Source organism: Coturnix japonica, chromosome 14, assembly GCF_001577835.2.
Source record: "Coturnix japonica isolate 7356 chromosome 14, Coturnix japonica 2.1, whole genome shotgun sequence".
NCBI classification, from domain to species: Eukaryota; Metazoa; Chordata; class Aves; order Galliformes; family Phasianidae; genus Coturnix; species Coturnix japonica.
In genome coordinates this window covers 10,467,365-10,489,300 of record NC_029529.1, presented here as the reverse complement: position 1 = coordinate 10,489,300, position 21,936 = coordinate 10,467,365, and the positions used below count along the sequence as shown (strand labels likewise).

General features: G+C 40.7%; 1 protein-coding gene and 1 long non-coding RNA gene across 2 annotated transcripts in view; one reads left to right on the top strand and one right to left on the bottom strand.

Moving 5' to 3' along the window:
* Positions 1-794: 794 nt before the first annotated feature.
* Positions 795-10,152, bottom strand: IL20RB (interleukin 20 receptor subunit beta). The gene is made up of 7 exons (XM_015877164.2): positions 9,877-10,152; positions 6,834-6,969; positions 5,998-6,188; positions 3,272-3,396; positions 2,259-2,409; positions 1,682-1,827; positions 795-1,025 (listed from the first exon to the last, which is right to left on the bottom strand). The coding sequence occupies exons 1-7, from the start codon at positions 9,962-9,964 to the stop codon at positions 900-902; spliced, it is 963 nt and encodes a 320-aa protein (XP_015732650.1). The 5' UTR covers positions 9,965-10,152; the 3' UTR covers positions 795-899.
* A 5,040-nt stretch (positions 10,153-15,192) lies between these two features.
* The window catches only part of LOC107320995, a 136,572-nt gene continuing 129,828 nt past the window's right edge, over positions 15,193-21,936 (top strand). The window contains exon 1 of the long non-coding RNA XR_001558424.2: positions 15,193-15,245. This is a non-coding gene — a long non-coding RNA (uncharacterized LOC107320995). The remainder of the gene's footprint in view (positions 15,246-21,936) is intronic.

Sequence of the window (21,936 nt, the reverse complement as noted above, 5' to 3'; positions counted from 1 at the left end):
GTGTCATCAGGTCTGAAATAAGCAGTGTTGTGGTCATGCTGGGATGCTTGATTCATTCTTCCTGATATTCCCCTCTATTTAAGCATTCCTGTTGATCCCCCCCCCCCAGCCCTCCTGGCCACAGAATCAGGTTTGCTGTACACACTACAGTCAGCAGCCTGCTTCAGCTGTGTTGCTGAACCATGGGGCTGCCCAGCATGCACCCCACATGGCCCTGACTGCATGATCTGTGTATCTTTCTATCCCTCTTTCTGTTTCTTTTCCCCTTTTCTTGAGTCTACTTTTCCCTCTGCTTTTTCAGCTCCAGTCACCTCTCACTTAAACAACTCATCCTTAACTACCTTTCTCCTCTATGGCATCATACGTCAGTATCTGTCACATGGAACCAATTCTCATCTCCTATCTTTGGGCCTGCAGCCCCGATAGCATTTTATCTCTGTTCATTTCAGCTCTTTTAGCTGTGCAAGGAACTCTTCCTGGAAGGTTCATTTCATTAAAAAAAACCCAAACATCTGAGGCAAAATTACTGACAGTGAAGTGGTTTGGGGCTCTGTACTGAGCTCTACATACATTGCTCTGTTGAAATCCTGGTAGCTGAAATGTGGGCTTTGCCTTGGGACCATCAATGTGACTGTGAAGGAAACATGAGTTAACCTATGTGTGCTCATAGGTATGGATATGAAGGAGAAGTACAGAAACTGGCAGCTGTCACCTGTGGCCGTTTCTGGCTTTTCTCTAGATGAATGAAGTTAGGAAGAGGATGAGGGCCAGCCATGTGTTCATACAGAATGCTTCCTTGCAGCAGGCTTGGCACAAAAAGAACAACGTTGCTTGCTGGCACTCTGTAGACACTGAAGCACATTCTGCCTGGTCTGCAGAAGATTTTTTTATAGGATACTCTAAAGTGTTTCTTGAATCCATAGGCAGAGAACCTCTTCTGAGGGGATCACGTGCACCATCAGATCACATTCCTCAGCTTCTTCCCTCCTTTGCAGTATCAGCTGGGTGGGGAGCTCTGGTACTTTCTGTAAAGCAAATTCACGCATTCAAACCCCCTCAGACTGATGAGCCTGGTCTCTTACTTCTGCCTTCCCCCATAGGCCTCCTCTCATCCTGCCTGCTGCAACCAGCCGGAGTCTTGGGGCTCAGATCATGACCACAAAAGATGCTGCCTTACATTCTCACTTAAGAATTTAAGCACATTTAAGCTACTGACTTAAATATACTCCTCCTGCATGAGGAAGAGGGTGTTTTTGATTACTGGATGCTCCTCAACAAGGAATTAAGAGCTCATTGCTGGTACCAGAGGACATGGAGCTGTGTTGCCAATGACACAGCTGTTTTGCTTGAGGAACGGCTGGTCAGTCCATGCTTCCCAAGCTGCTTCCCTACAAGAAGCAGGAGCACCGTCTCTGTTCAGTGCTCTAAGCAGAAGGCAGTGGCAGCCATAAAAGCCACCCCATGTGGGCTGCCTGATCCTACAGCTCAGCTGTCTGATCACATGAACTCTTTGCTGACGGTTTATGAAGCTATGTTGAAAGATGTGTTTGCTCTTTCTCCTAAATTCCTACTCTTCATTGCAATGTGAAAAGCAAGTCTTCCTATCTATGTGTCTGCTTTTTTTGCCTGCCCCATGATTCTGTGAATATCCAGCGCCCTGGAAACAAAGTGAAAACGTCACCAGTGCATCAGGCAGGACTGCAATGGGGCAGCAGGAATACTGGAAGATTTTCCTTGTTTTCCAGACAAGGAAAGGCAGAGTCAAGGCAGCCGCAGCAAAGCCAACACAGGACATAAGGACAGTGATGAGCCACATGGATCCGCTGCCTACAAACAAGAGAAGCAATGAAATTTTTCAGCTCATGAGAACAAACCACTCAACACAATCAGGCTCAGCCCTCTGTGGCTGCCATTCCAACACACCCTGGTGAGATTATTTTGTCACCATGCTACTATAGGGGGGCTGCACTCCAAACCTTCCTTGGAGAACAAATGGGTGGCATGTTTAAAACAAGACAGGAAATCATAGATCACAGAATCATACAGTTATTTCAGTTGGAAGAGATCCTTAAAGGTCATCTAGTTCAACTCCCCTGCAAATGAATAGGGACATCTGCAGCTCGTCAGGTTGCTCAGAGCCTAATCCAGCCTCCTGGTCCAGCCTGACCTTGAATTACTGGCTGCAAACCAAATAAATGCTGTTGTATCCTATTGGGCATGACTACAAGACTGGAAGATGAGAGAAGGCTGGCTGTTACCTTGTGCCCTCACACACTGTGTTTGGCTGAAGCTACTGCTTCTGTTGATCGTCTCAACGTACGTCTGGGCTTTTACACAGTATTCAGCTGCTGCCTCCATGGTGGCCAGATGAATTGCGGAGCTGACCTCCTTCACCATCTTCTGTTGCATCTGCCATAGGCCCAGAAAAGACAACATCAGAATGTTGGACTAGGACCTAAATGAGGGCAGGAGTTCTAATGTGATGCCAGCCCTGACATTTCTGGGAGAAAAGAGAGGAGAATAACAGAAACAGGTGGTGTCGGAGAGGATTGTGTGGATAGGAAGAGATAGAAAAAAAGAAGTACAGTGGAGTGCAGGCCACTCATGCTTGGAAGAGTAGGAAGGGCATAAAGGAAGAGCCATGAGCTTATTGATGGTGGTCAGCCACAACACTAGCCCATGACCTACTTCTCAGTTTGATATGGGGTCTTAAGTCATTCTGGAGGTGCCAGGATCCTGCCTGTTCTAGCATGATATGGTAGGGGAGCCAGCAGGGCTCGTATCAGGCATATCCTATGTGATAATTAGTCAAAAATGAAAAGAAACCTGGTAGAGATCTGGACGTGTACTGAGCAGTAAACCTGATGTTGGTGACAGTTCAGTTGGTAGAAGCTATTGTGAAGCTTGGAATTAATGTTTAGGTCATTAATATCATATATATCAAAGAGTTAGCGTTTCATTTGCAAAAGGAAATCAGACACGAGCCTGTAGGATTCTCTCTAACCCGTGGACTTGGTTTGACCAATTTACTTGGATTTCCAAAAAGGAAGGAAATCCATTTCAAAAGCCCATTAAGCTAACAGCTGTGGAATAGTAAAGCACCAGCCTGCAGTGCAGAGGAGTATGGCACATGCTGACACCAGGCAGGTGCTCCAGCCTTGCAGCAGCAGCTTGAACTTGAAAAACAGTGCCTGTTTTTAAGTGTTTTTATGCTTTTGCTCTAAGACACATGGGCTCTTTTTTTCATGCCAAAATCCAAGGGTAAACTCACCCTGCTCTCCTGGCTCTTCTCCCAGTAGAAGACGAGGAACTGAAAGGCAGGTCCCATGTCTTCCAGCTCCACTAATAAATGATACCCATCTGCTATGACCTTCATCAGAGGTGGGGTCAGGGAAGCTGCCAAAGGAGAAAGAGCAGAGTTACCACATCAGAAGTAAATCTTCCAAAAAAAAAAGTCTGCTTGGGCCCAGTTAGGAAAAGGAGAAGCTCCTGCTGTGGCTGTCCTCCAGCTGCCTCCGTCAGCACACTAACAATTATCTGGAATAATAGCTGCTTTCTTCAATGGGGGAGAAACCTCTCTGCCCTGCTTACCAGCTTGTCTAGATTTTGCAGCAGATTTTGAGTAGGAGGGGGGTCTGTGACTGGCATTGTCAATGGGAATTTGGCAATAGCAGACTAGCACAGGCTTGAAAGGTTTTGAATTTACTCCAGTGGATGAAGCATCTGGCCTGAGGGTCCCATGTGATCAGCAGCAGAACCAGCTGGGCAACCAGAAGTTGAGACACCATGCTAGGCCAGTTCTGCTTTTGGGTATTAGCTTAGTGCTAGCACACAGAGCAGGAGCTGTGAAACCACAGCTCCTTCATGTGAATTTTGGCAGTTATTCATAGGTGGAAAAGAAGGCAACTAAAGCTCTAGGATAATCTGTTCACATGAATCTTTATTATGTTTCAGTATCTGCACACTTCTAGAAGGACTTTGGTGGGCTGATGACCTGCTGCCTGCTGTGATGTGTTTTTGTAGCCAGTGTGCGAGTAAATCTGTTGGTGATGTGCTTAATGCTTACTTTCATATTCAAAGCTTGGTTTGGTCTGGGATTCTGCTGTGAGGAACAATCAGAATCAATGAAGCATGGATGAAACTATGCACTGTACATTCATGAGTTTGGAATCAAGGGAATACAAGGATCATGTTTGCACTACTTACCTACGCCATTCCTTACCACTCTGTTGTAGCTGAAATTGGTTTCAGCCCTCTTGCTTTCAAGAAGGGAAGTAGAGCATACAGAACATACAAAAGAGATGTTCTTAATATAATTTGCTCTTGCACAAAGTGAATTGCTGTTGATACTGAACAATATGAAAATATGAAATGAGAGTATGTTTATGATTAATGTGCCACAAAAGTGAGGCTTAGAAAACCACTTTGTACTTTTAAAAGCTGATAACATGCTTAACATGATGATGTCTCGAGGAAAAAAGGAACGCCATTCTGAGGTTAAAAATAATATTGGGTATTAACAGATGAATATATGAATATACAGTTCAAATCTTGGGAGATGCTTATGGATCCAGCAGTCTGGGGAATGAAAAATTCTGGACTTTACAAAGGTCATCCATTGTCTGCCATGAGTCCTTCAGCAATGCTAGAGCTGGCAAGAGCTGATGAGGCAGAGCTGCTTACAGAAAGGGAAGATGCTCCAGTCAAGAGCAGACTGATGGGGCTAATCTGAAATCCTGAATTGTTTGAAGCAACTTCTGTCTGATAATCTGCTGTGGACCTGACAATTTGCTGTGGAAAACTGTAAGGTCCTTGAATGCTGGAGGTCTGTTGCATTATGATCAAAGCTGTAGAAACCCTCAGAAGCCTGATTATTATCCTTCCTGACCACTTGTGAGATAATCCACTCTATCAGTCAGGGCATGACAAAAGAACAGATTTTCCAATTATATTAGCTAGCTTTTAAACATGTTAGATGGGGAGTTTTGATTGAACTGAAGAAGGAAGCTGTATAACTACCAGTGCGTGAACAGTTCGAATCTCAGGATAAATGCAATCTCTGGCACATTAGTATCTCATTTCATAATAACTAGAAAAGATCTGATGCCAACTGCAGGTGCTGTGTCAAAATCGTAATTTATCCCCTGATAAAAAGACTGCTCCGTTCTGAGATCTGCTTGGGAAAAGGAATAGCAAGAAAAGTGAGAAAGCTGCTGTTCTTGTCCATAGAGTTAACCTAAGGAATATCCTCCCTCTGTCTCTGCTTGACAGCGTGGACTGCACTCAATTCTGTGCTAAAGTGGAAAAGGGAAAGATTTGTCATCCAAAGCATCACCTAGAAATCACCTACTACACAAACAGACGCACTCGGTATTTCATGTGGTATTTCTAAGGGTGCTGCTTTGACTCAGTGCTCTCTGTGGGTGAGGGCTGTAACTTCCAGTGATCCATGAATGTTTAAGGTCAGCTCTGGCTTCAGACAGGCAGTTTCATCTGACAGCATGGTTGGAAATAATTGTGTCTTGAAGGGAAGCTGGATTTCCATGGCAGCACAAAGCAGACGTGGGTGTTTTCTAGAGTATCTGCTTCTCTAGGATCAGGTTCTGGACCCTAAAAATGACTAGGCTAAATGGATTAGGTAGAGCATTGACAACAACCCCTGTTGATCAGTACTCCTTGAAATCATCAGCAGGACTGGCCAGCCTGCTAAGAGGAATGCCTGGAGTCTTAGCTTTCTTTGAAGACCTTGAAATTTAAGCCCTGGTAAATATTGCCATGCCTATGGAGGGACTGATATCCAATATCATAACATGGCAGTCTAGGAGTGAAACCTCCCAACTAAGCATGAGAAGAGTTAAGAAGTAGGATGTGCTCTGTGCATTTATGGGCTTCAAGTCACATGCACAATACACAGACATGCGTGAGAGCTGACCCTTATTATCAGACATCAAGAAATGAACGTAACTGGTGCAGCTTAACACAGATGTCAGGACTTACTTGTGTTTCGAATGAAGAAACCTTTCAGGGTGCCCCACTCTGATCTTTGAGCACCATTGTCTGCCCTTACACGCAGGTTATAGGCCACGGTGGCTGAGATATCCTCTGTGATGTTACATACGGTGACTGTGATGAGGGAACACTCACAGATGGGGATCCAGCTCTCATTAGCGTACTCTCGTTCATACTCCCTGGTGAAAAGAAAGCAAAGAGGCAGCATTCTGACCAGTACTGGAATACAGTAGGTTGATTATTGGGAGTTTATGAAACCAGTATGAAATGGTTTCATAATTAGAGAAATTCACCCAGAGTCAGCCAAAAGCATCACAATACTGTGGGAATAGCAACCCAGAGTTGATGCCTCAGATGCTGCCCAGTCACTTGATCATCCCTGGTGAATCACATTTCAAAGGCCAAACTATGACACAAGTCACAGCTTGATTTCCATCAGAACTTCTTATATTTCCTATAGAAAAATAAATGTATATACTATGTTTAAAGGAATAACACTGAAAAAAAATTAAGCCTTTTCTCTTTCCTTTTCTAAACAAACTTCTGCTAATCTTCCTAATTCTTTAGGCAGAGGCAGTTTTCAACTATGGGGTTAGTGCTTGCCTTGGATTATGCAGTTGGTAAAGCCTGGTCTGTAAATAATCTCAGAATTAGGCCAAATGTGAGTATTCTTCCAACTCACTATTAACAGTGCTGGAGCATCAAATTTCTACACATGTGAACTGAGCAGTATCTAAGAAATCCAAGCAGTGTGGGATTGTAATTGGTGACAAAGAGCAAAGAAGGAAAAAAAAAAATCATAATGAAAACAAAACAGAAGTTACCCCTGAAACTCAACAGAGTATCTCACAGTTTCTCCCTGGCCGATCACAGGACTCCACATTAGGAAATGTTTCATGTTGGTAGAAAGAATAGAGATATTGTGAGGTGCTGGCAGTGGAGCATCTTCACCTAAAAGTCCTAGGAAAAAAATGAAACAAAGAAAAAAAACACATATGAATGTACTGGAAAAAAAAAAAAAGTAAAAGAATTGTGCAATACTGTGCTTTGCATCAGGAATACTTTGCATTTTGACACTGTCATTTAAGTCTTTGAAGGCATTTTACAAAGAGGAATGACAACTAAAGAGCAAGCGGCAGAGCACTTAGCTGCCACTGCTCACAGAAAGGCAAAGCATGTCTTTTTTTGTTATTTCAGAGGTTTTAAATATATAAATAAAATAGTAAGAAAAGGCAAAGCTTTTAGAAAGCTATCCAATTTATTTTAATGAAGCCAAATAACAGATACTCCGTTATGCTCGACAGTCTGTTCCAATGAACAATTCCCATCATGGTTAGAAATGTACAATTTATTTCCAGGCTTGGCTGGACTGGACATTTGAAGATTCTGGCTTTAGTACAGAATTTTTTCATGTTTCAGGATTCTAATAACGTAAATGCTTGTAGGCTGTAATCAAATTACCTCATTAAGTTCTTGGATAAACTTATTTAAAGGACTAATGAAGTTAAAATGTTTCTCCGGCAAAGCCTAAGTTTGGGATGATGCCTACCACACAGTTGATAGATTTTATCCTTTCACTTATCCTTTTATCTTAATGTAAAATCCCTAGCAGAGTTTGGACAAGAGCACAAGAGGAAGGCTTCCCCATGGGTACGCCCTTCATAGCATGATAAGAATGGTCGTATCCCTGCTCTGCTGTTTTCCAGTCCCAAGAAAATGGCTTCCCTTGTAAGTCTTTCCCTTTTTATTTTCTCTTTTAATTTCTTGTTTTTAAATTTTAATATAACTTGCAATAAAGGGTGCCTCTTAAAAGCTGTGATTATAAAGCTAGCCAGTTAATGTCAGTTGTTCTACCCAAGATCAAAACCGAGTTGACAAGTCCATAAGCAATGTTTACATGGTGATTATTCTTTAAAGCACTGGAAAAACACATTTTCCCCCTTATAATATTCCCCATATTCGTAGCTTATGATGTGATACTTTGCAAGATGTTTGTGATGCTTTGAATCTGTTGACATAATGCTTGGCCTTTCTTTAAACTGAATGACAGAGATCTCTGGGATGAGATGATTTCTTCCTTGCCATTCAGATAGTGAAAGACTTGCTGCCTGCTCTATCAGCAGTTCTGTCACTTCTGTCTGGTTGGGGCTCTGTACTACAGACAAGACACGTCTCATCATCATCAACAACAACAAAAACTAACAGATTTTTTTGTTTCTTTTCTTGGCTGTCTTTATTGCCTTTCACTTTGCAGCTCAGAGACTTATTTGGTCTCTTGTTCAGTTCTCTGTGCTTCCTGACACTTAGGCTGTTTGCTCCTACTATTCCTTGTACTCTCGGTTCCCATGTGAATTTCTCTAGTTGGAATATCTAGGTGTGTGAATTACATAACAAACTTTAATTACATGACCAGGCACCAGATTTTCCCTATGACTCACACACGCAATGTTGATCCAGGTCTGAACAGAGGTGGTTTGCACTGGGGATATATAATGTATTGCATTCAGAGATATGGAACTCCTTCCTACTATATACTAGGAAAGAATTTTACAAGGAGAGAATTGATCTCAATTGGGATGGAATGGGAATGGAACCTTTTGCTGGCCCTTAAACTATTTTTTTTGTCTAATTGAGACCAATCTTCATTTCCAGACTGCACTTACCTTGCTACACTGTGTTACTATTTTGTTGACCAAATCTGTGATTGTTCTTATATTGGCACAGTGAAGCCTGTAAACAAATACATTTAAAAGTGGGAGGAAAGATGATTGCAGGCAGTACAGAGAAGGCACAAAGTATGAACAGTGAAGTATGCTGTGTCAGTACTAACATATTCCATTATCTTTAGTTATTGTAAGGGAAAATAAAGAGCAGCCACACAGTGCACAGGAGACAACTGGGCAGATACAGCCAGCAGGACCCAGAGAGCTGTTAGCCTTGGGCTGCTTACTGCTTCCATTTGATTTTGTATTCACAAGCAATACCAATAGCAAGTAGCTGCAAATAGCAGTAACAAACACAAAAGCTTTATAGGAAAAGGCAGGCTAGTCTTTCAAAACAAGGTACTTTTGGACAGACGTCCACATCCAGACATCAGATTTGTCACAATCCTCCTTATTCTGCAGAATAAACCTGCAGAGAACACGCATTGTGGAGCTGAGATTTCCATATTAAGCAACTGAGAATTATAAATAACAGTTCAAAGTGTTCTGCTGGCCAAGCAAGCTGTAAAATTACCTTTTCTGGCAGAGAACTTGAATTCAGGAGCAAAGAAGGAAGTTTTGGAAGACATCACTGAGCAAAATCAGAGCACACCTGCAAGTTGTGCTTCCTTTCTGGAGGACTGACCATTGCAAGAGCACTGAAGTGTAATTAGGAGACCAAGCGTATCTAGGTGATGTGCTTGGAGACAAGCATCTACTTGGAGAAGCAAATTGAAAAATGCACAACCATCTTCCAGGGCAAAGGAGACTCTCAGTGAACATAATTGAGCCAGTAATTAAAACTTTCTAACTCCCTGACCCTGCATCCACACTACAGGCAGTGTGTTCCCCTGTGCTCAGAGATAATAGCAGTTAAAGAGGACTTGTACAGCTTCTCACGGAGCAGCAAAAAGCAAAGGCAAGCACAGTATTAATACATCAATTTCCTTCACTTTGAAACGTCCCCTTAAATTATCGCCTTGTAGAACGTAAAATATATGGACTTCTTTTTCATTTACTTCTAGTAATTAAAATTCAGGGTCATCTGACAGCATGCTGCATTGCTTTGCAGAGACAGGTTTGACAGAAGGACAAAAGACTTTTAGTTCCTCACAACCCCTTGGTCATTTGGCTTCTGTCAACTGAAGCTGTTTCAGAGGTTTACCTGTGAGACTGGATGCAATCAGAGTGCAGAGGATGAAGCAGATGAGTTTTAGTGGCATTTTGCTCACGCCTGCTGCCTTTTCCCACATTCACACCCAGGTATGCAGCTCAGAATTTTCCCTTCCCAGATGGAGAGCCATGCCTGTGCCAGACATGGTGAACTGGGGAGTGTTGCAGACACTGCTTCTCTGCCTGCCTGAGCCCATGCTGAAGGCACACGTGCATGCTTTGTGAGGGTGTAGTCAAGGGAGGGGCAGGTGATTAGGTGCCAGCATTTCTTTACAGGTCCCTGCAACCACTCACCTAGACAGCGTAGCACAGTATCACCCAGTGATTATGTGCATTAAATCTCACTGTGAGGAGGAGATGGGATTAAATGGCTATTTCTCTGTAGCTTATACAGCTGTATGTGCTCAGCCTCCAAGTTGGGTAAATCCAGATGCTTTCAAGTACCTGGAAAGTTTCCCAGTGCTTCCCACAGTGAGGCATGGCTGTAAGCTTTGCACAACCTGTGGGTTGGCAGGAAGGAGGTTTGTTCTCTGTTTTATCTTCCAATGGTATTTTGAAGGCAGCTGCATTGGGCTGTGCTGAGCAGGGTGTTATTCGGTGTAGGAATCCCAAGGTTTTCCCATCTTCCAGTGCCCACCATATTCCACATGGTTACCCATGTACCAGTCTTACCAAGAGAAATTAAAACTTTCATCACTCCATAGGCAGCCCCACTGCTGTGTTGATGTACATGGACTGATGAGGTCTGTGCTTTCATCTGTGTGCTATGCAAATGAGTTAACTCATTTACAGAGCAGCTGTGAATGAACTGAGAGATGCTATCTACAAAGTGAACTCCTTAGGCTCCTCAGTGACTGTTAGCTGAAGTACCCCTGTTCTTTCTAGCTCAGCTTGTTACTAGGCTGAAGGTTTATCTTGTTCCTCTCACTGCTGTACCAGCCCTTGGTGCAGATTGGCGACAGCTACTGTAGATGGCAGCAGAAGCTAAATAAAATGCAGAGATTTTGAACACTGATTCAGCCCCTCTATGCTGCTATCCCAGATATGTTTTTTTCTCTCTGTGTCAGCCAGCTGTTGCTGAGGACTGAACCAATTCTAAGCAACAGAAGCCAAATGAAATACATTATATGCCGAATTAATGCTTTACTTATAAAAAGTCTGTTATCTGTTGCTGTTGTAGTCTGTGTCTATAACGAATGACAAAAGCAAGTTTGGAAGCTCTCCTGATAATCTCTAATTTCCCCCTGCTTGCTTCCGTATAAGGAAAGATCAGTAACAATTCTGACAGATGATTTTTAGTGCTGATTTTTCTTTTGGGAGTATCTATTTTATTCCCCCCCCCCCCCCCCCCCCCATTATAAATGTGCTGCCTATGATGACGTAACATGAAAAAGCCTTCAGGTTCAATCAATGTTCCCACTGTGCACTACCTAAATACTGCATATATTGGGAGTTCATGGCAGAGATAAAGTCTGCATTTAGTTCTTCTGCAATATTAGCTCTTGAATTGATTTTCTAGTGGAAGCAGGCTCCTTATTCCCCTTTCTATCTTACTCTTCTGTCTTCATCTCTTTCCTTTCAACAATCTGCAGTAAATTAATTTCCTTTTTTTTTCTTTTTTCTTTCTTTTCTTTTCTTTTTTTTTTTAAGTCTCTTTCCTTAATTATGTGCCATCATGCTAATTAGCTTCTTGATAAGACATCTTATTTCCTCTTCCCAATACCTTAGCACGAATGAGAAGCATAAGGGGATTCTTATAACAAGTATCTTCCTCTTAGAAGTATTTACAGCATTTGCAATAGTGGAATGATCTTTAATGGAAAATGTCTCCCATCATTAAGATGACTTTTAAATCATGAAAAAGCATAAAAACAAATAATTATTTGTGAACTTGAAAGCAGGCTTCAGGGGAAAGCAGTAAATAATGAATGCATTGAAAGTTCCATGTATGATTAGAAAAATGCTTTGAAAAGAATGAACTGTGAGAGCAAGGGGTCTGCATTCTTTGTTTTTACCTTTAAAACCATAAAACTCAATTTTCTACATGACAGATATTTAAAATTAGGGAAAATAGAGTGTATCAAAATGTGCTTTTTGAAATATTTCTGAAATCTCTTTATTATGAAAAAGATCTACAGAAAAGCGTGGAACTGCCGCTTAACAACTGTGTTCAACATATAGTGAGGTTGGCACAAAGCTGAAGGTGTTAAAGTTTATGAATCTGTTAATGCACTGCTTTGGGGGAATTAAAGTTTAATATTGATGATAAACCTTCCATAATAAAATATGGGGAGAGCAAGAGTATCTTGTGCAAAGCAAAAACTGTAAGTCACAGGATCTCCTGTGGTGTAAATGAACTTCTGTATAATTATGTGCATCTAAATGGATGTTGTGCATATTTTTTGTATTTCTTTTTCTTTTTAGGGAAGCTGTGTCCTGCCCCAGGAGTACCTTTGGCTTCTGATTTTGTTATCTATCATAGAGAAAAAAAATGAATATAGGTAAGAGCATCAAGCAGCTACAGAACGAAAAAACAGGATGATGAGCTATTTTCTCCAGAAATAAAAAAAAAAAAGTGTAGATTTGCAGCATCAGCCAAAATTTACAATTCCAAAGAGGTAAAATATTTCCTATTAGATAGTTTGATGCATATCAGATTGACAAAATGCTTTTTGAAGATGCTTATTTGACACAGTAATGCCGCACTGAAGCATCCTGTGGTACCTTTTATTCCCAAAGCCTTGCCCATATGTTTCTAGTTTGATGTGTTGGGTTCTTGTTACTCTTATGTAGTTTCCACTTCCTACAAGTGTGGTAACTTCTGGTACCTGTAACAAGATGAGCCATGGAAGCTACAAAGGACACTGGTGTGAATATATTGATGGAGAAAAAATGATCATTGTGTTTAGATCACCCATTTGGAACACATGTCCTGATGACCTTCCAAGTCAACAAAATGGGTAGTGCAGCACTGAGGTTTTTTTCATTTATACCTTTGCAAAGAAGGAGGCACTTTTTAATTGTGATACCGGAAGAAATATGTCTTTAATTTCTGCTTAATAGGAAATCCTTATGTCTGATCAATTCAAGACATTCTGAAGCAGTCACTGCTATTACTAAAGTTAATCAAAACTTACTGCTATGTAAGAAAAATCAATAGAGAACAGATTGAGATCATTTAAGTCGGGATAATTTTGCTGCAGGGCTCCTATATTTTGTCCCATCATTGAACAGGAACCTGAGTGAAAGAAGCTTCACGTGCCCTGCTCATGTCTTTATTAGTCAACTGAGTTGACTGAAGTTACTGAACATTGTGGATCTGTTTTCACTTTCTTGGTGTTACGGTTGTTTTTGTCTTTCTCCTCTTTAATGAATGATTTCATCCTATTTTGATGCCTGCACCAGGCAAAGTGCATAAAACATCCCTATAGAAGCTTTCAGAAATTTCAAGATGCTTTAAATGCAGGCGCCATGTAGTGAGTTACAATTAGAGCTGGTTTGAAAAGACACTTTCACAGACATTTTGATCTGGGCAAAAAGTGAAGGAAAACCTCTTTCCCACTTAAATGAGACAAAAAAAGATGAAGTGTTTCAGTGTCTCATTTGGACATGCTTTCTTACCAAGCTCAGTATAGACAGAAGGAAATTGAACAGATGTAGGACAGTGTCCCTGATCCAATAGTGCTCTGGCATGAGGCAGAAATAAGGCAAATTCCATTTGTGGGTCTCTCCAGCACCTTATAAAATAGATAAATAGTGTTTCAACATGAGTTCCAACAACAAAATGAATTTTGGTATTTGAAGGACTAGGGAATACCTGCATCGTCCCCATTGTTTCTGGTGTTCGTGCCACAGTTATAACAGTAGGCAAATAGCTGGCAATCCCATCTGGTGGTTTACTGTTGCAGAAAAGGAGAATTATCCTATCTGCACTCTGACTCTGGGCAGATTTAAACAGTCACTGACTTGAGGAAATGTTTTAAAAAAATATTTGCTTAATATACAAATTATTATCCATTAGATTATTATTTCCTGGTGTTATTGACCTTTTATTCTACTTCTTCCCATAGTAGCATGCATGCTACCCTGAAATTTAAATAAACATATAATGGCAGACTGTGAAATTCCTCATTAGTACTCAGTGTGTTTGTGTTTTCCTCCTGAGGGCTTTTTAGTAGCTATTCTGTGCACACAGTAGACATGGATCACGTGCCAGCGAGAAATATTTTATTGGTTGGATTTTGACTTCTTTCTCCTTTATTGTTTACAATATGTCTCATTGATCAGGCTGTGGATAGACTGAATTTCTGATTTGCTTTTTGTAGATGGGAAATTTCAATGATCGAAGTCATTTCTTCTGCTTTCTTTTGTTTATGCTTACGAAAGTCAGCTGTTGTTTCCACCTACTAGGGTTGTTCAGTGTGCACAATCACTGCTTAGTCCTAATCCAACTACCCCATCTTGTTTTGTCTGTGAGAACTGCTGTTGATCTAATTAGTTGTATGTGATTCAGCTGTTTGTGTCTCTGCAGTGAGCTTGGTTACGTTGCAGCTTTTCCTTTTCTAAATGTTTTGGAGCTTCTTTCAGCAGCTACTTAACTGTGTATCCTGAGAGGGCTCGAGTTCAACATCTTCATGTAGTACTGTGTGAGCCAATGGAAGTTTAGAGACCTGCACAAAAAGCCTTCCTTGGTCCCCAGAACCCATATGGTTGTTTCAGTGTCTGCTAAAAACCAATAGATCTCCAGGTGGATTGAACTCTAATTATCTGTGTAGCTTGGAGGTTCTTATTGAGATGGCTTTTTGTCAGCTGAGGCTGGAATCAGGATTGTACTTGTCAAGGTAGTTTTATTCTGTAGCTGTTATTTTTATCCAAATATTCCTGAAGTTCCTGAAGTTCATGCGTTGATAGCTTACTAAACAGAAGAAAAGTGGTGTGCCTGTTGGTTGGCCTTCACAGTGATGTGCCAACAGTGCAGGGATTGTAGTTTTTCACTGTTTTATTGAATTTATAATAGAAAAAAAAAAGGGAATGCAAAAGAAACCAACCAGTTCATCTCTAACTGCACATGTGTTTGAATTTAACTACTTAATTGACCAAAAATCATGTCATAAAATGTAGGTGAAGTGTTAGGTAATGGCTGAAGTGGTGATTGAGCACCTGGGGAAGCACTGTGGCTGGCCCAGGGAGCAAAGGCAGATGGTTTGCACCTGTGCTTCCCAGGTGACCAGAAGGGGTAGGCCCAGGTTGGAGCCCCCCATGGCTTATATAAGGGTCAGCCACAGAGAAGAGAGCATCACGTGGATGTTGGTTGTTTCTTGGGGTAGTGCTGTGTGGCTGGAGATCCCTGTCACCAGTTGGGTGAGTTCATTGCTTTTTTTCTATGACTAATGGCTTGTCTGATATTGCTAAGAATCTGTCAACAAATTTGACTCCTTTGTGAGCAGGATATAAAGGAATTCTTTACACGCTTGGAAAACTTGTTGGGATGTATTGCTTTGTCTTTAAATTCTTTTATAGGAATTGTTGGAGTGTTTGTGAGTTCAGTAATACTTGATGGTATGTTCTAGTGATGGAGTGCTATGGTGTATGTTTTTATAGGGCTCCTGGCATGGTATTTTTTTTTTGAGTTGGGGCAAACCAAGAATTGCTGGATAGGCTGTTTGATGGGATTTTCTGTAGAACTGCTGCCAAGCTGCATTGCTGAGCATTACACAAAGGGAAAGTTTATTTCTTATCTAAACTGACCCGAAATTTTGGAAGTCTGCCTGTTAATGTTACCTATATTCAAGGGCAGCATTGATTTTCCAAGCTATGTGGAGCTACTTACTGGCTACTGCAGTGTGAGGGTGAGCTGCTGGTATGCATGAGACTCCAGCTATGATTATGATTACTCTACTGGTTCTATTCCTGATTGCCTTTATCTCTCCTGGATAAACATCCCTGGTAGACTCACAGGTTGTGGAAAGCTTCTGTCTCCGTAAACCTAAAGTGATTCTACTTAAGAGATAAACAGTCAATGTAGTACATCACAATCTTAGTGCTTGTATCTGTGATTATTTAGTATTTAAATTTCCAGATGTTTTTATTTTGAACTTGAACGCACAGCAGTTCCTGCACTGGTTTACCTAACTGGAATATCCTGCAGTGTTTGTGTTTAAAAGCCTTCACTAGAAAAACTGCTACTGGGCTGTAGTTGAAGAACAGGAATTGAAGGCAGTGGGAGAGCAACTGTGGCTGATATTGCACAGCCTGCAGCCTTTGCAATTGCGGCCTGTGACACCTCCTGATCTGTTCAGAATGATTTTCTGTTTGTTTTTGTGAGTCTGAGTTCCCATTGCTAAGTTTCTTCATGGAAATACGCTGGAGAAGTGAGGCAGTGATGAAACAAAAAATGAAAGGAACAATTCAAATGCTTTCGGTGTTGTTGTCCTGCTCCATTCTGTGCTGCTGCATCCTCACCTTGATTGCTGTGTGTGGTTTTGGGCATCTCAGTGTAAAACAAAACCACAAGCGAGTGCTCAAAGGAGGGCTGTGAAGGGTCAGGAAGGTCTTAGAAAAGTGGAGTTTCTTGCAAATTCAGACCCTTATTCACACAACAGCTTCGTGCGTATGTTGGAAGTTCTATGATGACAAGTGATCTGTTCTGAATCTCTCTTAAGCCTCAGATGTACGGTTAAAATAGTCTATCCTGTGTATGTGTTACCTTGATTTATGTGAAACATCACATATTGATGCCTTTATAGACAGTAAGTTAGTGTTTCAGAGGAGTCTGCATGTTACAAAAAGGGCAGCAGGTGTTATTTAGACTAAATTGACCTTGAAATTGATTTCTTTATTTTATGACTTACTGAGGGGAGATTAATACTTTTTTTCCTTCAGCCTGAAACAATTTACATGGTAATGGAAGGCACAGTCAGTCAAATAAATTGCTGGAAGTGGTAGTGTTCCAAAGAGGGGAAGAAAGAGAAGCATCTTACTTGCATTGACTCTCTTCATCCCCTGGGGAGCTGCTAAGATTTCTAACATGGGGGAAGACTACTGAAATCTGTTTCTCACATGGAAGGCAGAAGAGTGGATAGTAATGGCTGCAAGCTGGCATTCACTTGTAACTTTCATCTGGAAGAATGGGGAGGAATTGTGTATGGAGAGTGTTTTAATGCTTTTTCACCGTTCCTTTAAGTGCAGAGGGAAGTCTACAACTTTGGTTACAACAGATGTGTCGGCAGCATAGATGCCTGTTGTAACACAGTTGGCCTCGGTAATAGCCTGTAAATGGCTGATGCAATTCCATCTTTGAGTGCCAAATAGAAATAATTTCCAATACAGATGTTCATGAAAATATGGAACTACAAGGAATTACCTGTAGAAAGCACCAAAAGGATCATTAACTCTAATTCTGTGTGTGTGTGAGAGAGTTTTTATTGTGCAATCATGGATACTGCAATGCTGAAACAGAATTATTTCCATTTCCTGCAGATTCCTAAGCAAGCGTATAGCTAAGTGATTTGTTGGTGGCCTGATACTTTGCAGGCCTTGAACGTATGAGCTATTATTATCTCATATTGCATGAGAGCAAATGTGAATGCAAATCCACTTTTTCTTTTTTTTTTTGCTTTGTTTTGAATAGTGTATAGGAAAATGTCACATACATGAAAACCATTGTGATCAGCCTCGGGTTGTGAGTGGGGGAATTAATCTCTTTGGCCATCAGAAATCTGCACCTGAATGCTATTAATGCAGCTGTAGAGAATAAGCAATTATCTCAGCCTTCCTGAGAGGAGAGGAGGAGATTGGTGTTTGGCAGACCCTGGTGGGTCCAGGCCAGGTGTCTGGCTCTGCTGGGGAAGGGACTCCAGCCCCAGTTAGCAGGCTCAGGTTAATTTTGGCCCTGGAATTCTGTCTCCCTAAAAATCACCTTTGCCTTTGCTAGTTTTACCTAGTTTACATAGTCTTATCTGGCTCAGTGTGCCCTGGTTTATTACAGCTGATGAGAGTATTATGAATGTGAAACACACTGTAAGTTTGAGGCACTGTAGACTTGAAGTTCCTTTTTGAGTACAAACGTGGGATGTAGAAAAGTGAACTGGCTGTCGAATTCGCTTAATATTATAGCCAAGATCTGTTTTACTGAACAGAATAACACTGATTTGAGTCGTGAAATCTAAGTTCACTGACAGCTCTATCAGGTTGTCCGGTGCGCTACTGTCAGCATCATTAAATACAGACATGGCTTCAGCTTGTGTCTTGCTGTTGTGCTGAGGAGAGGGGTATCTGAATAAGTTGCAGGATGTGTTGCAGGTACAAACCTGCTCCCCACATTCCATTTGGTAATGATGTCCCCTACTGAGGATAGATAGGGAATTAAAAAGCAGAAGCTGAGACAAATTCAGTGGTGTGCGAGACCATAGAGTTCACAACAGTAATGCCACTGTTTGCTTGAAAAGAAATTCAGTGTTCCTTGTTCTCTTTTTTGTTCTTAAGAAATACTGAAGCTGTTTTTGGCAAGGGTATTTTTTTCCTATTTGTGGGCATAATGTATGTAAGTTAGAAAATGAATTTAAATACTGTGGCATCCGAAGTAGTATAGAAAAATAGCTTATTTCAGTAAGTCCTTCTGATCTGATCTTCTGACTAGAACTGCTTTGGTAAGCTTTCACAGCAACTGGAAAGTTACAGCCTTTTTCATAGAGGCTAACATCTGATGAGCTTTAAAATAATATTGTGAGAGGCAAAGGCTTGTTCTTTTTGAAACTCCTGTGGCTTATTGTGTTAGCATTGAAATTGGGTTTGTGTCTGTGGAAAGCAAACCTTTTAAAGTAGTTGTTTGTGGTGTATTTTTCATCTGAATGTATTTTTCTAACAGAGAATACGATCTGATTACAAGTGCAGGACAAGTCTCATTAGACATCTGTCATTTTAAATTGAATATCTCTTTCTTCCCTTTAAAAAGACGGAGAGAAGGGAAAGGAGGATGGTTTTTCTTGGCCATATTAAACCTGGAAGGTCTGCTGTTTTTTTTACTTCGTGATTTAATCTTTTGGTTGCTGTTGCTTGTAAGATGTCCTCAGTAAGTGTCTATAAAACAGAATTTCAGTTGCCTCATTTAAGCCTCAATAGTGTACAAACTTTTAATTCTGCTTTTTTGCTAATCACTGATTTAAAGGTAGATTTGAGCACCACGCTTGGATTTGATGAGAAGGGGTGTGATGGAAAGACAAAGGAGCTTCGTAATTGCCCTGATGTTTCTGATGCCACACAATCATGGCATCAAAAAATAATGAGTTAAGTGTTGAGCAAATCTCTCTTGAAATCACACTTTCTCTCTCATTGCTTGGAAAATTGTTTGTTGTGATGGATGAGAGGGAGCACAAAGATATTTCAAGTGTGGTACGTGATCATTACTTACAGAACAATGTGGTAATAAAAGGACAATTGACAGATAAGAATTCAAATGGAGCTGAGAACAAATTATTGAGTAATTTTCCAGTTCCAAAGCTTGAAAGGCTGATTTCCAGGCCTAATTCTTAACTCAAGTGCTTTTACTGCTCTTGATGACAGAACCTGTATGGGAATCTTATACAGCTAAAGCTTGTACACTGAATTCCCTTCTCTGTTATGAAATGGAGACTTCACTGGAATGACTGAAGTTAGTGATGCAGAACTACCTACGGTGGGAGCTCGGTGGTGAATCAGACCTATCCAATATGGTGTTTCTTGATAGCTATAGCTACTTAATAGATAAGCAATCCAGTATGTATGGAAGCTGAATTTGTCTTTAAAAGTCTTTGGCTGTTAAGTCTCATAAAGCAATCAGTTATGACTGTGGAGCTAAGAAAATATGGCTGTTGGGAAGCTTATGGAGATGATTAAGCTACTAACTGCCAGACTCTAGAGGTGTGTACTTGGGCTTGGCTTCTGTAATGTTTTTTTTTCTTTTATGCCTTATATGCTTTCTCCAAGTGATGTACTCTTCATGGTTTCGTACTCGAAGGTATTGTAAAATTTCTAGCTTATATAAAGGTTTGCATCTTACTAAGAGGATTTTACTTTATCCCCAGTCTCCATCTCTTAAAATTCGTGCCTATATATTGATATTTGGTAAGAATGTTCTTAATCAAGAAATGCTGAGAAAAGATACTGTGCGTAAAATAAGACTCTTCAGGGTAATTCAATAGGGACAATAATGATTTTTGCTGAGAAATAAAATTGCTGCAAGAATTGCTGCCTGTGATCGGAATAGAAATGTGCTAGCTACCTGAAGTTACCTTATCTATATTGCTTCTTTGGGGAAAGATATCTATTAGCTGAAGATAACAGTGTGTGTGGGGGAAAACAGATTGAAATTTTGGGTTTCTGTAACACTAAATGCATCTTAGAGCCTTTTCTGTGGAAAACAAAAGAGGAATAAAAAGGGGGAAAAAAAAAAAACGAGGAACAAATGAAAGCTTAATAAGATATTAAGATTTGTCAGTATCAGGGACAGACATAAAACTGAAAGAAACCCAAACCAGAACTACTCATTAAAAATCATCACACGCTGTTTGGAAAGGCTTCTGCACAGGAGAGAAGGGGAAAGTACACTGTGCAGGAATCTTCTGATATCATGAAACTGATCGCTCTTGATTTTTATGTTTTTAACCTGATGTTTGGTTGTTCTACATACTGGAATTTGGCAAGCATACAGGAGGGAACTGTTCAGTGGATTCACAATGTAAGACTGTATTTTAAGTACAGGTCTGAAAAGTCCTTTTCACAGTCATAATTTTGAGAACTTTAATCTATGTGTGTTGATGAGCAACCTGTGAATATGGATCTTCTTCAATTCTAAGTGACTCGTAGTAGAACAGTACATAGAGCGCAGCAGTGAAGACAGTATTTCAAGAGTTACAGTGAATTGAAATGTCTTCAGAACTTTTTGTGTTCACAACTGTCATTCCTTCGTGACTAAACAGTAAGGAACTCAGTTTGAAGTGTGATGACGAGATGCCATCTAGTGACACTTTACTGGAAATCTTAGTTTCCAATCTTTGTTCAGAGAGATGCTTTGAGCCGAAGTTTGACCATCATCATTAGCCAGTAGCAGTTTTTCTAGACTTCTTCTGGTATTAGATTTCACTTCTGATAGATTAAATGAAGGACATTGGTTGACAGTGGTAGTATTATGTTTTCCTCTTGTTTTGCATTATAAAGCCAAATACTGTGTTAGTAATATGCTTACCAGAGAGACCAGCAGTGGCATAAAACGTATTTTGTGGTGAGTTTCATCAGGATGAATTTTTGCAGCCCCTTTTATCTGGCAGAGGGTATCTGTGATAAAGGTAGGAAAGAAGCCGCTTTGAATATAGAACATTGCCTCAGCAGAAGAAAGATCTGTTAATAATGACAATTCCTGTTTCTGTACTATCCTGAAAGAGAAAAACACCTTCTTGTGCACCAGTAAATTGAGTTACTGGAATAAGTGCAAAGAAATTGGACATAAAATAGAAAAAGAAAGAATAGGGTCTGATCATATTTAGGGAGCCTATAAACAGGAGGGGAATCAACTCTTTGAAAAGGTAGATAACAGTAAAGTGAGGGGAAGTGGCTTTAAGTTTATGGTTGGAAGGTTTAGGTTGGATGTCAGGGTGAAGCTCTTTACTATGAGAATGGTGAGGTGCTGGAACAGCTGCCCAGCGAGGCTGTGGATGTCCCGTCCTTGGAGGTGTTTAAGGCTGGGTTGGATGGGGCCCTGGGCAGCCTGGGCTGGTATTAAATGCAGAGATTGGTGGCCCTGACTGTGATGGGGAGCTGGAGATTCAGGACTTCATGTTGCCTTAAAAATCAAATAAATAATAAAAATTAACAAGCACTATGTTATACCATTGACCCTAATGTAACTTCTTATGTTCTTACCTTTTCGAGGCATCCTACTGTTTTCCAATGTAGAAGTGCAACCTTTGTAACAAAAATATGCAAACTGTGTTGTACATGGAGGGACCTTGTTAAGGCTGGTAATTTCCATGATGCAAATTTCAGAGCAGAATGAATCCATTAATGGAATTAGCAATTC

Excerpts from the sequence above, each read along its gene's own strand:
- IL20RB (XM_015877164.2), bottom strand. The coding sequence starts at position 9,964 with ATGTGGGAAAAGGCAGCAGGCGTGAGCAAAATGCCACTAAAACTCATC. Across the intron at positions 6,970-9,876 it reads GATTGCATCCAGTCTCACAG|GACTTTTAGGTGAAGATGCT; the intron begins GTAAACCTCTGA and ends TTTTTTTCCTAG. Across the intron at positions 2,410-3,271 it reads AGAAGAGCCAGGAGAGCAGG|ATGCAACAGAAGATGGTGAA; the intron begins GTGAGTTTACCC and ends GGCCTATGGCAG.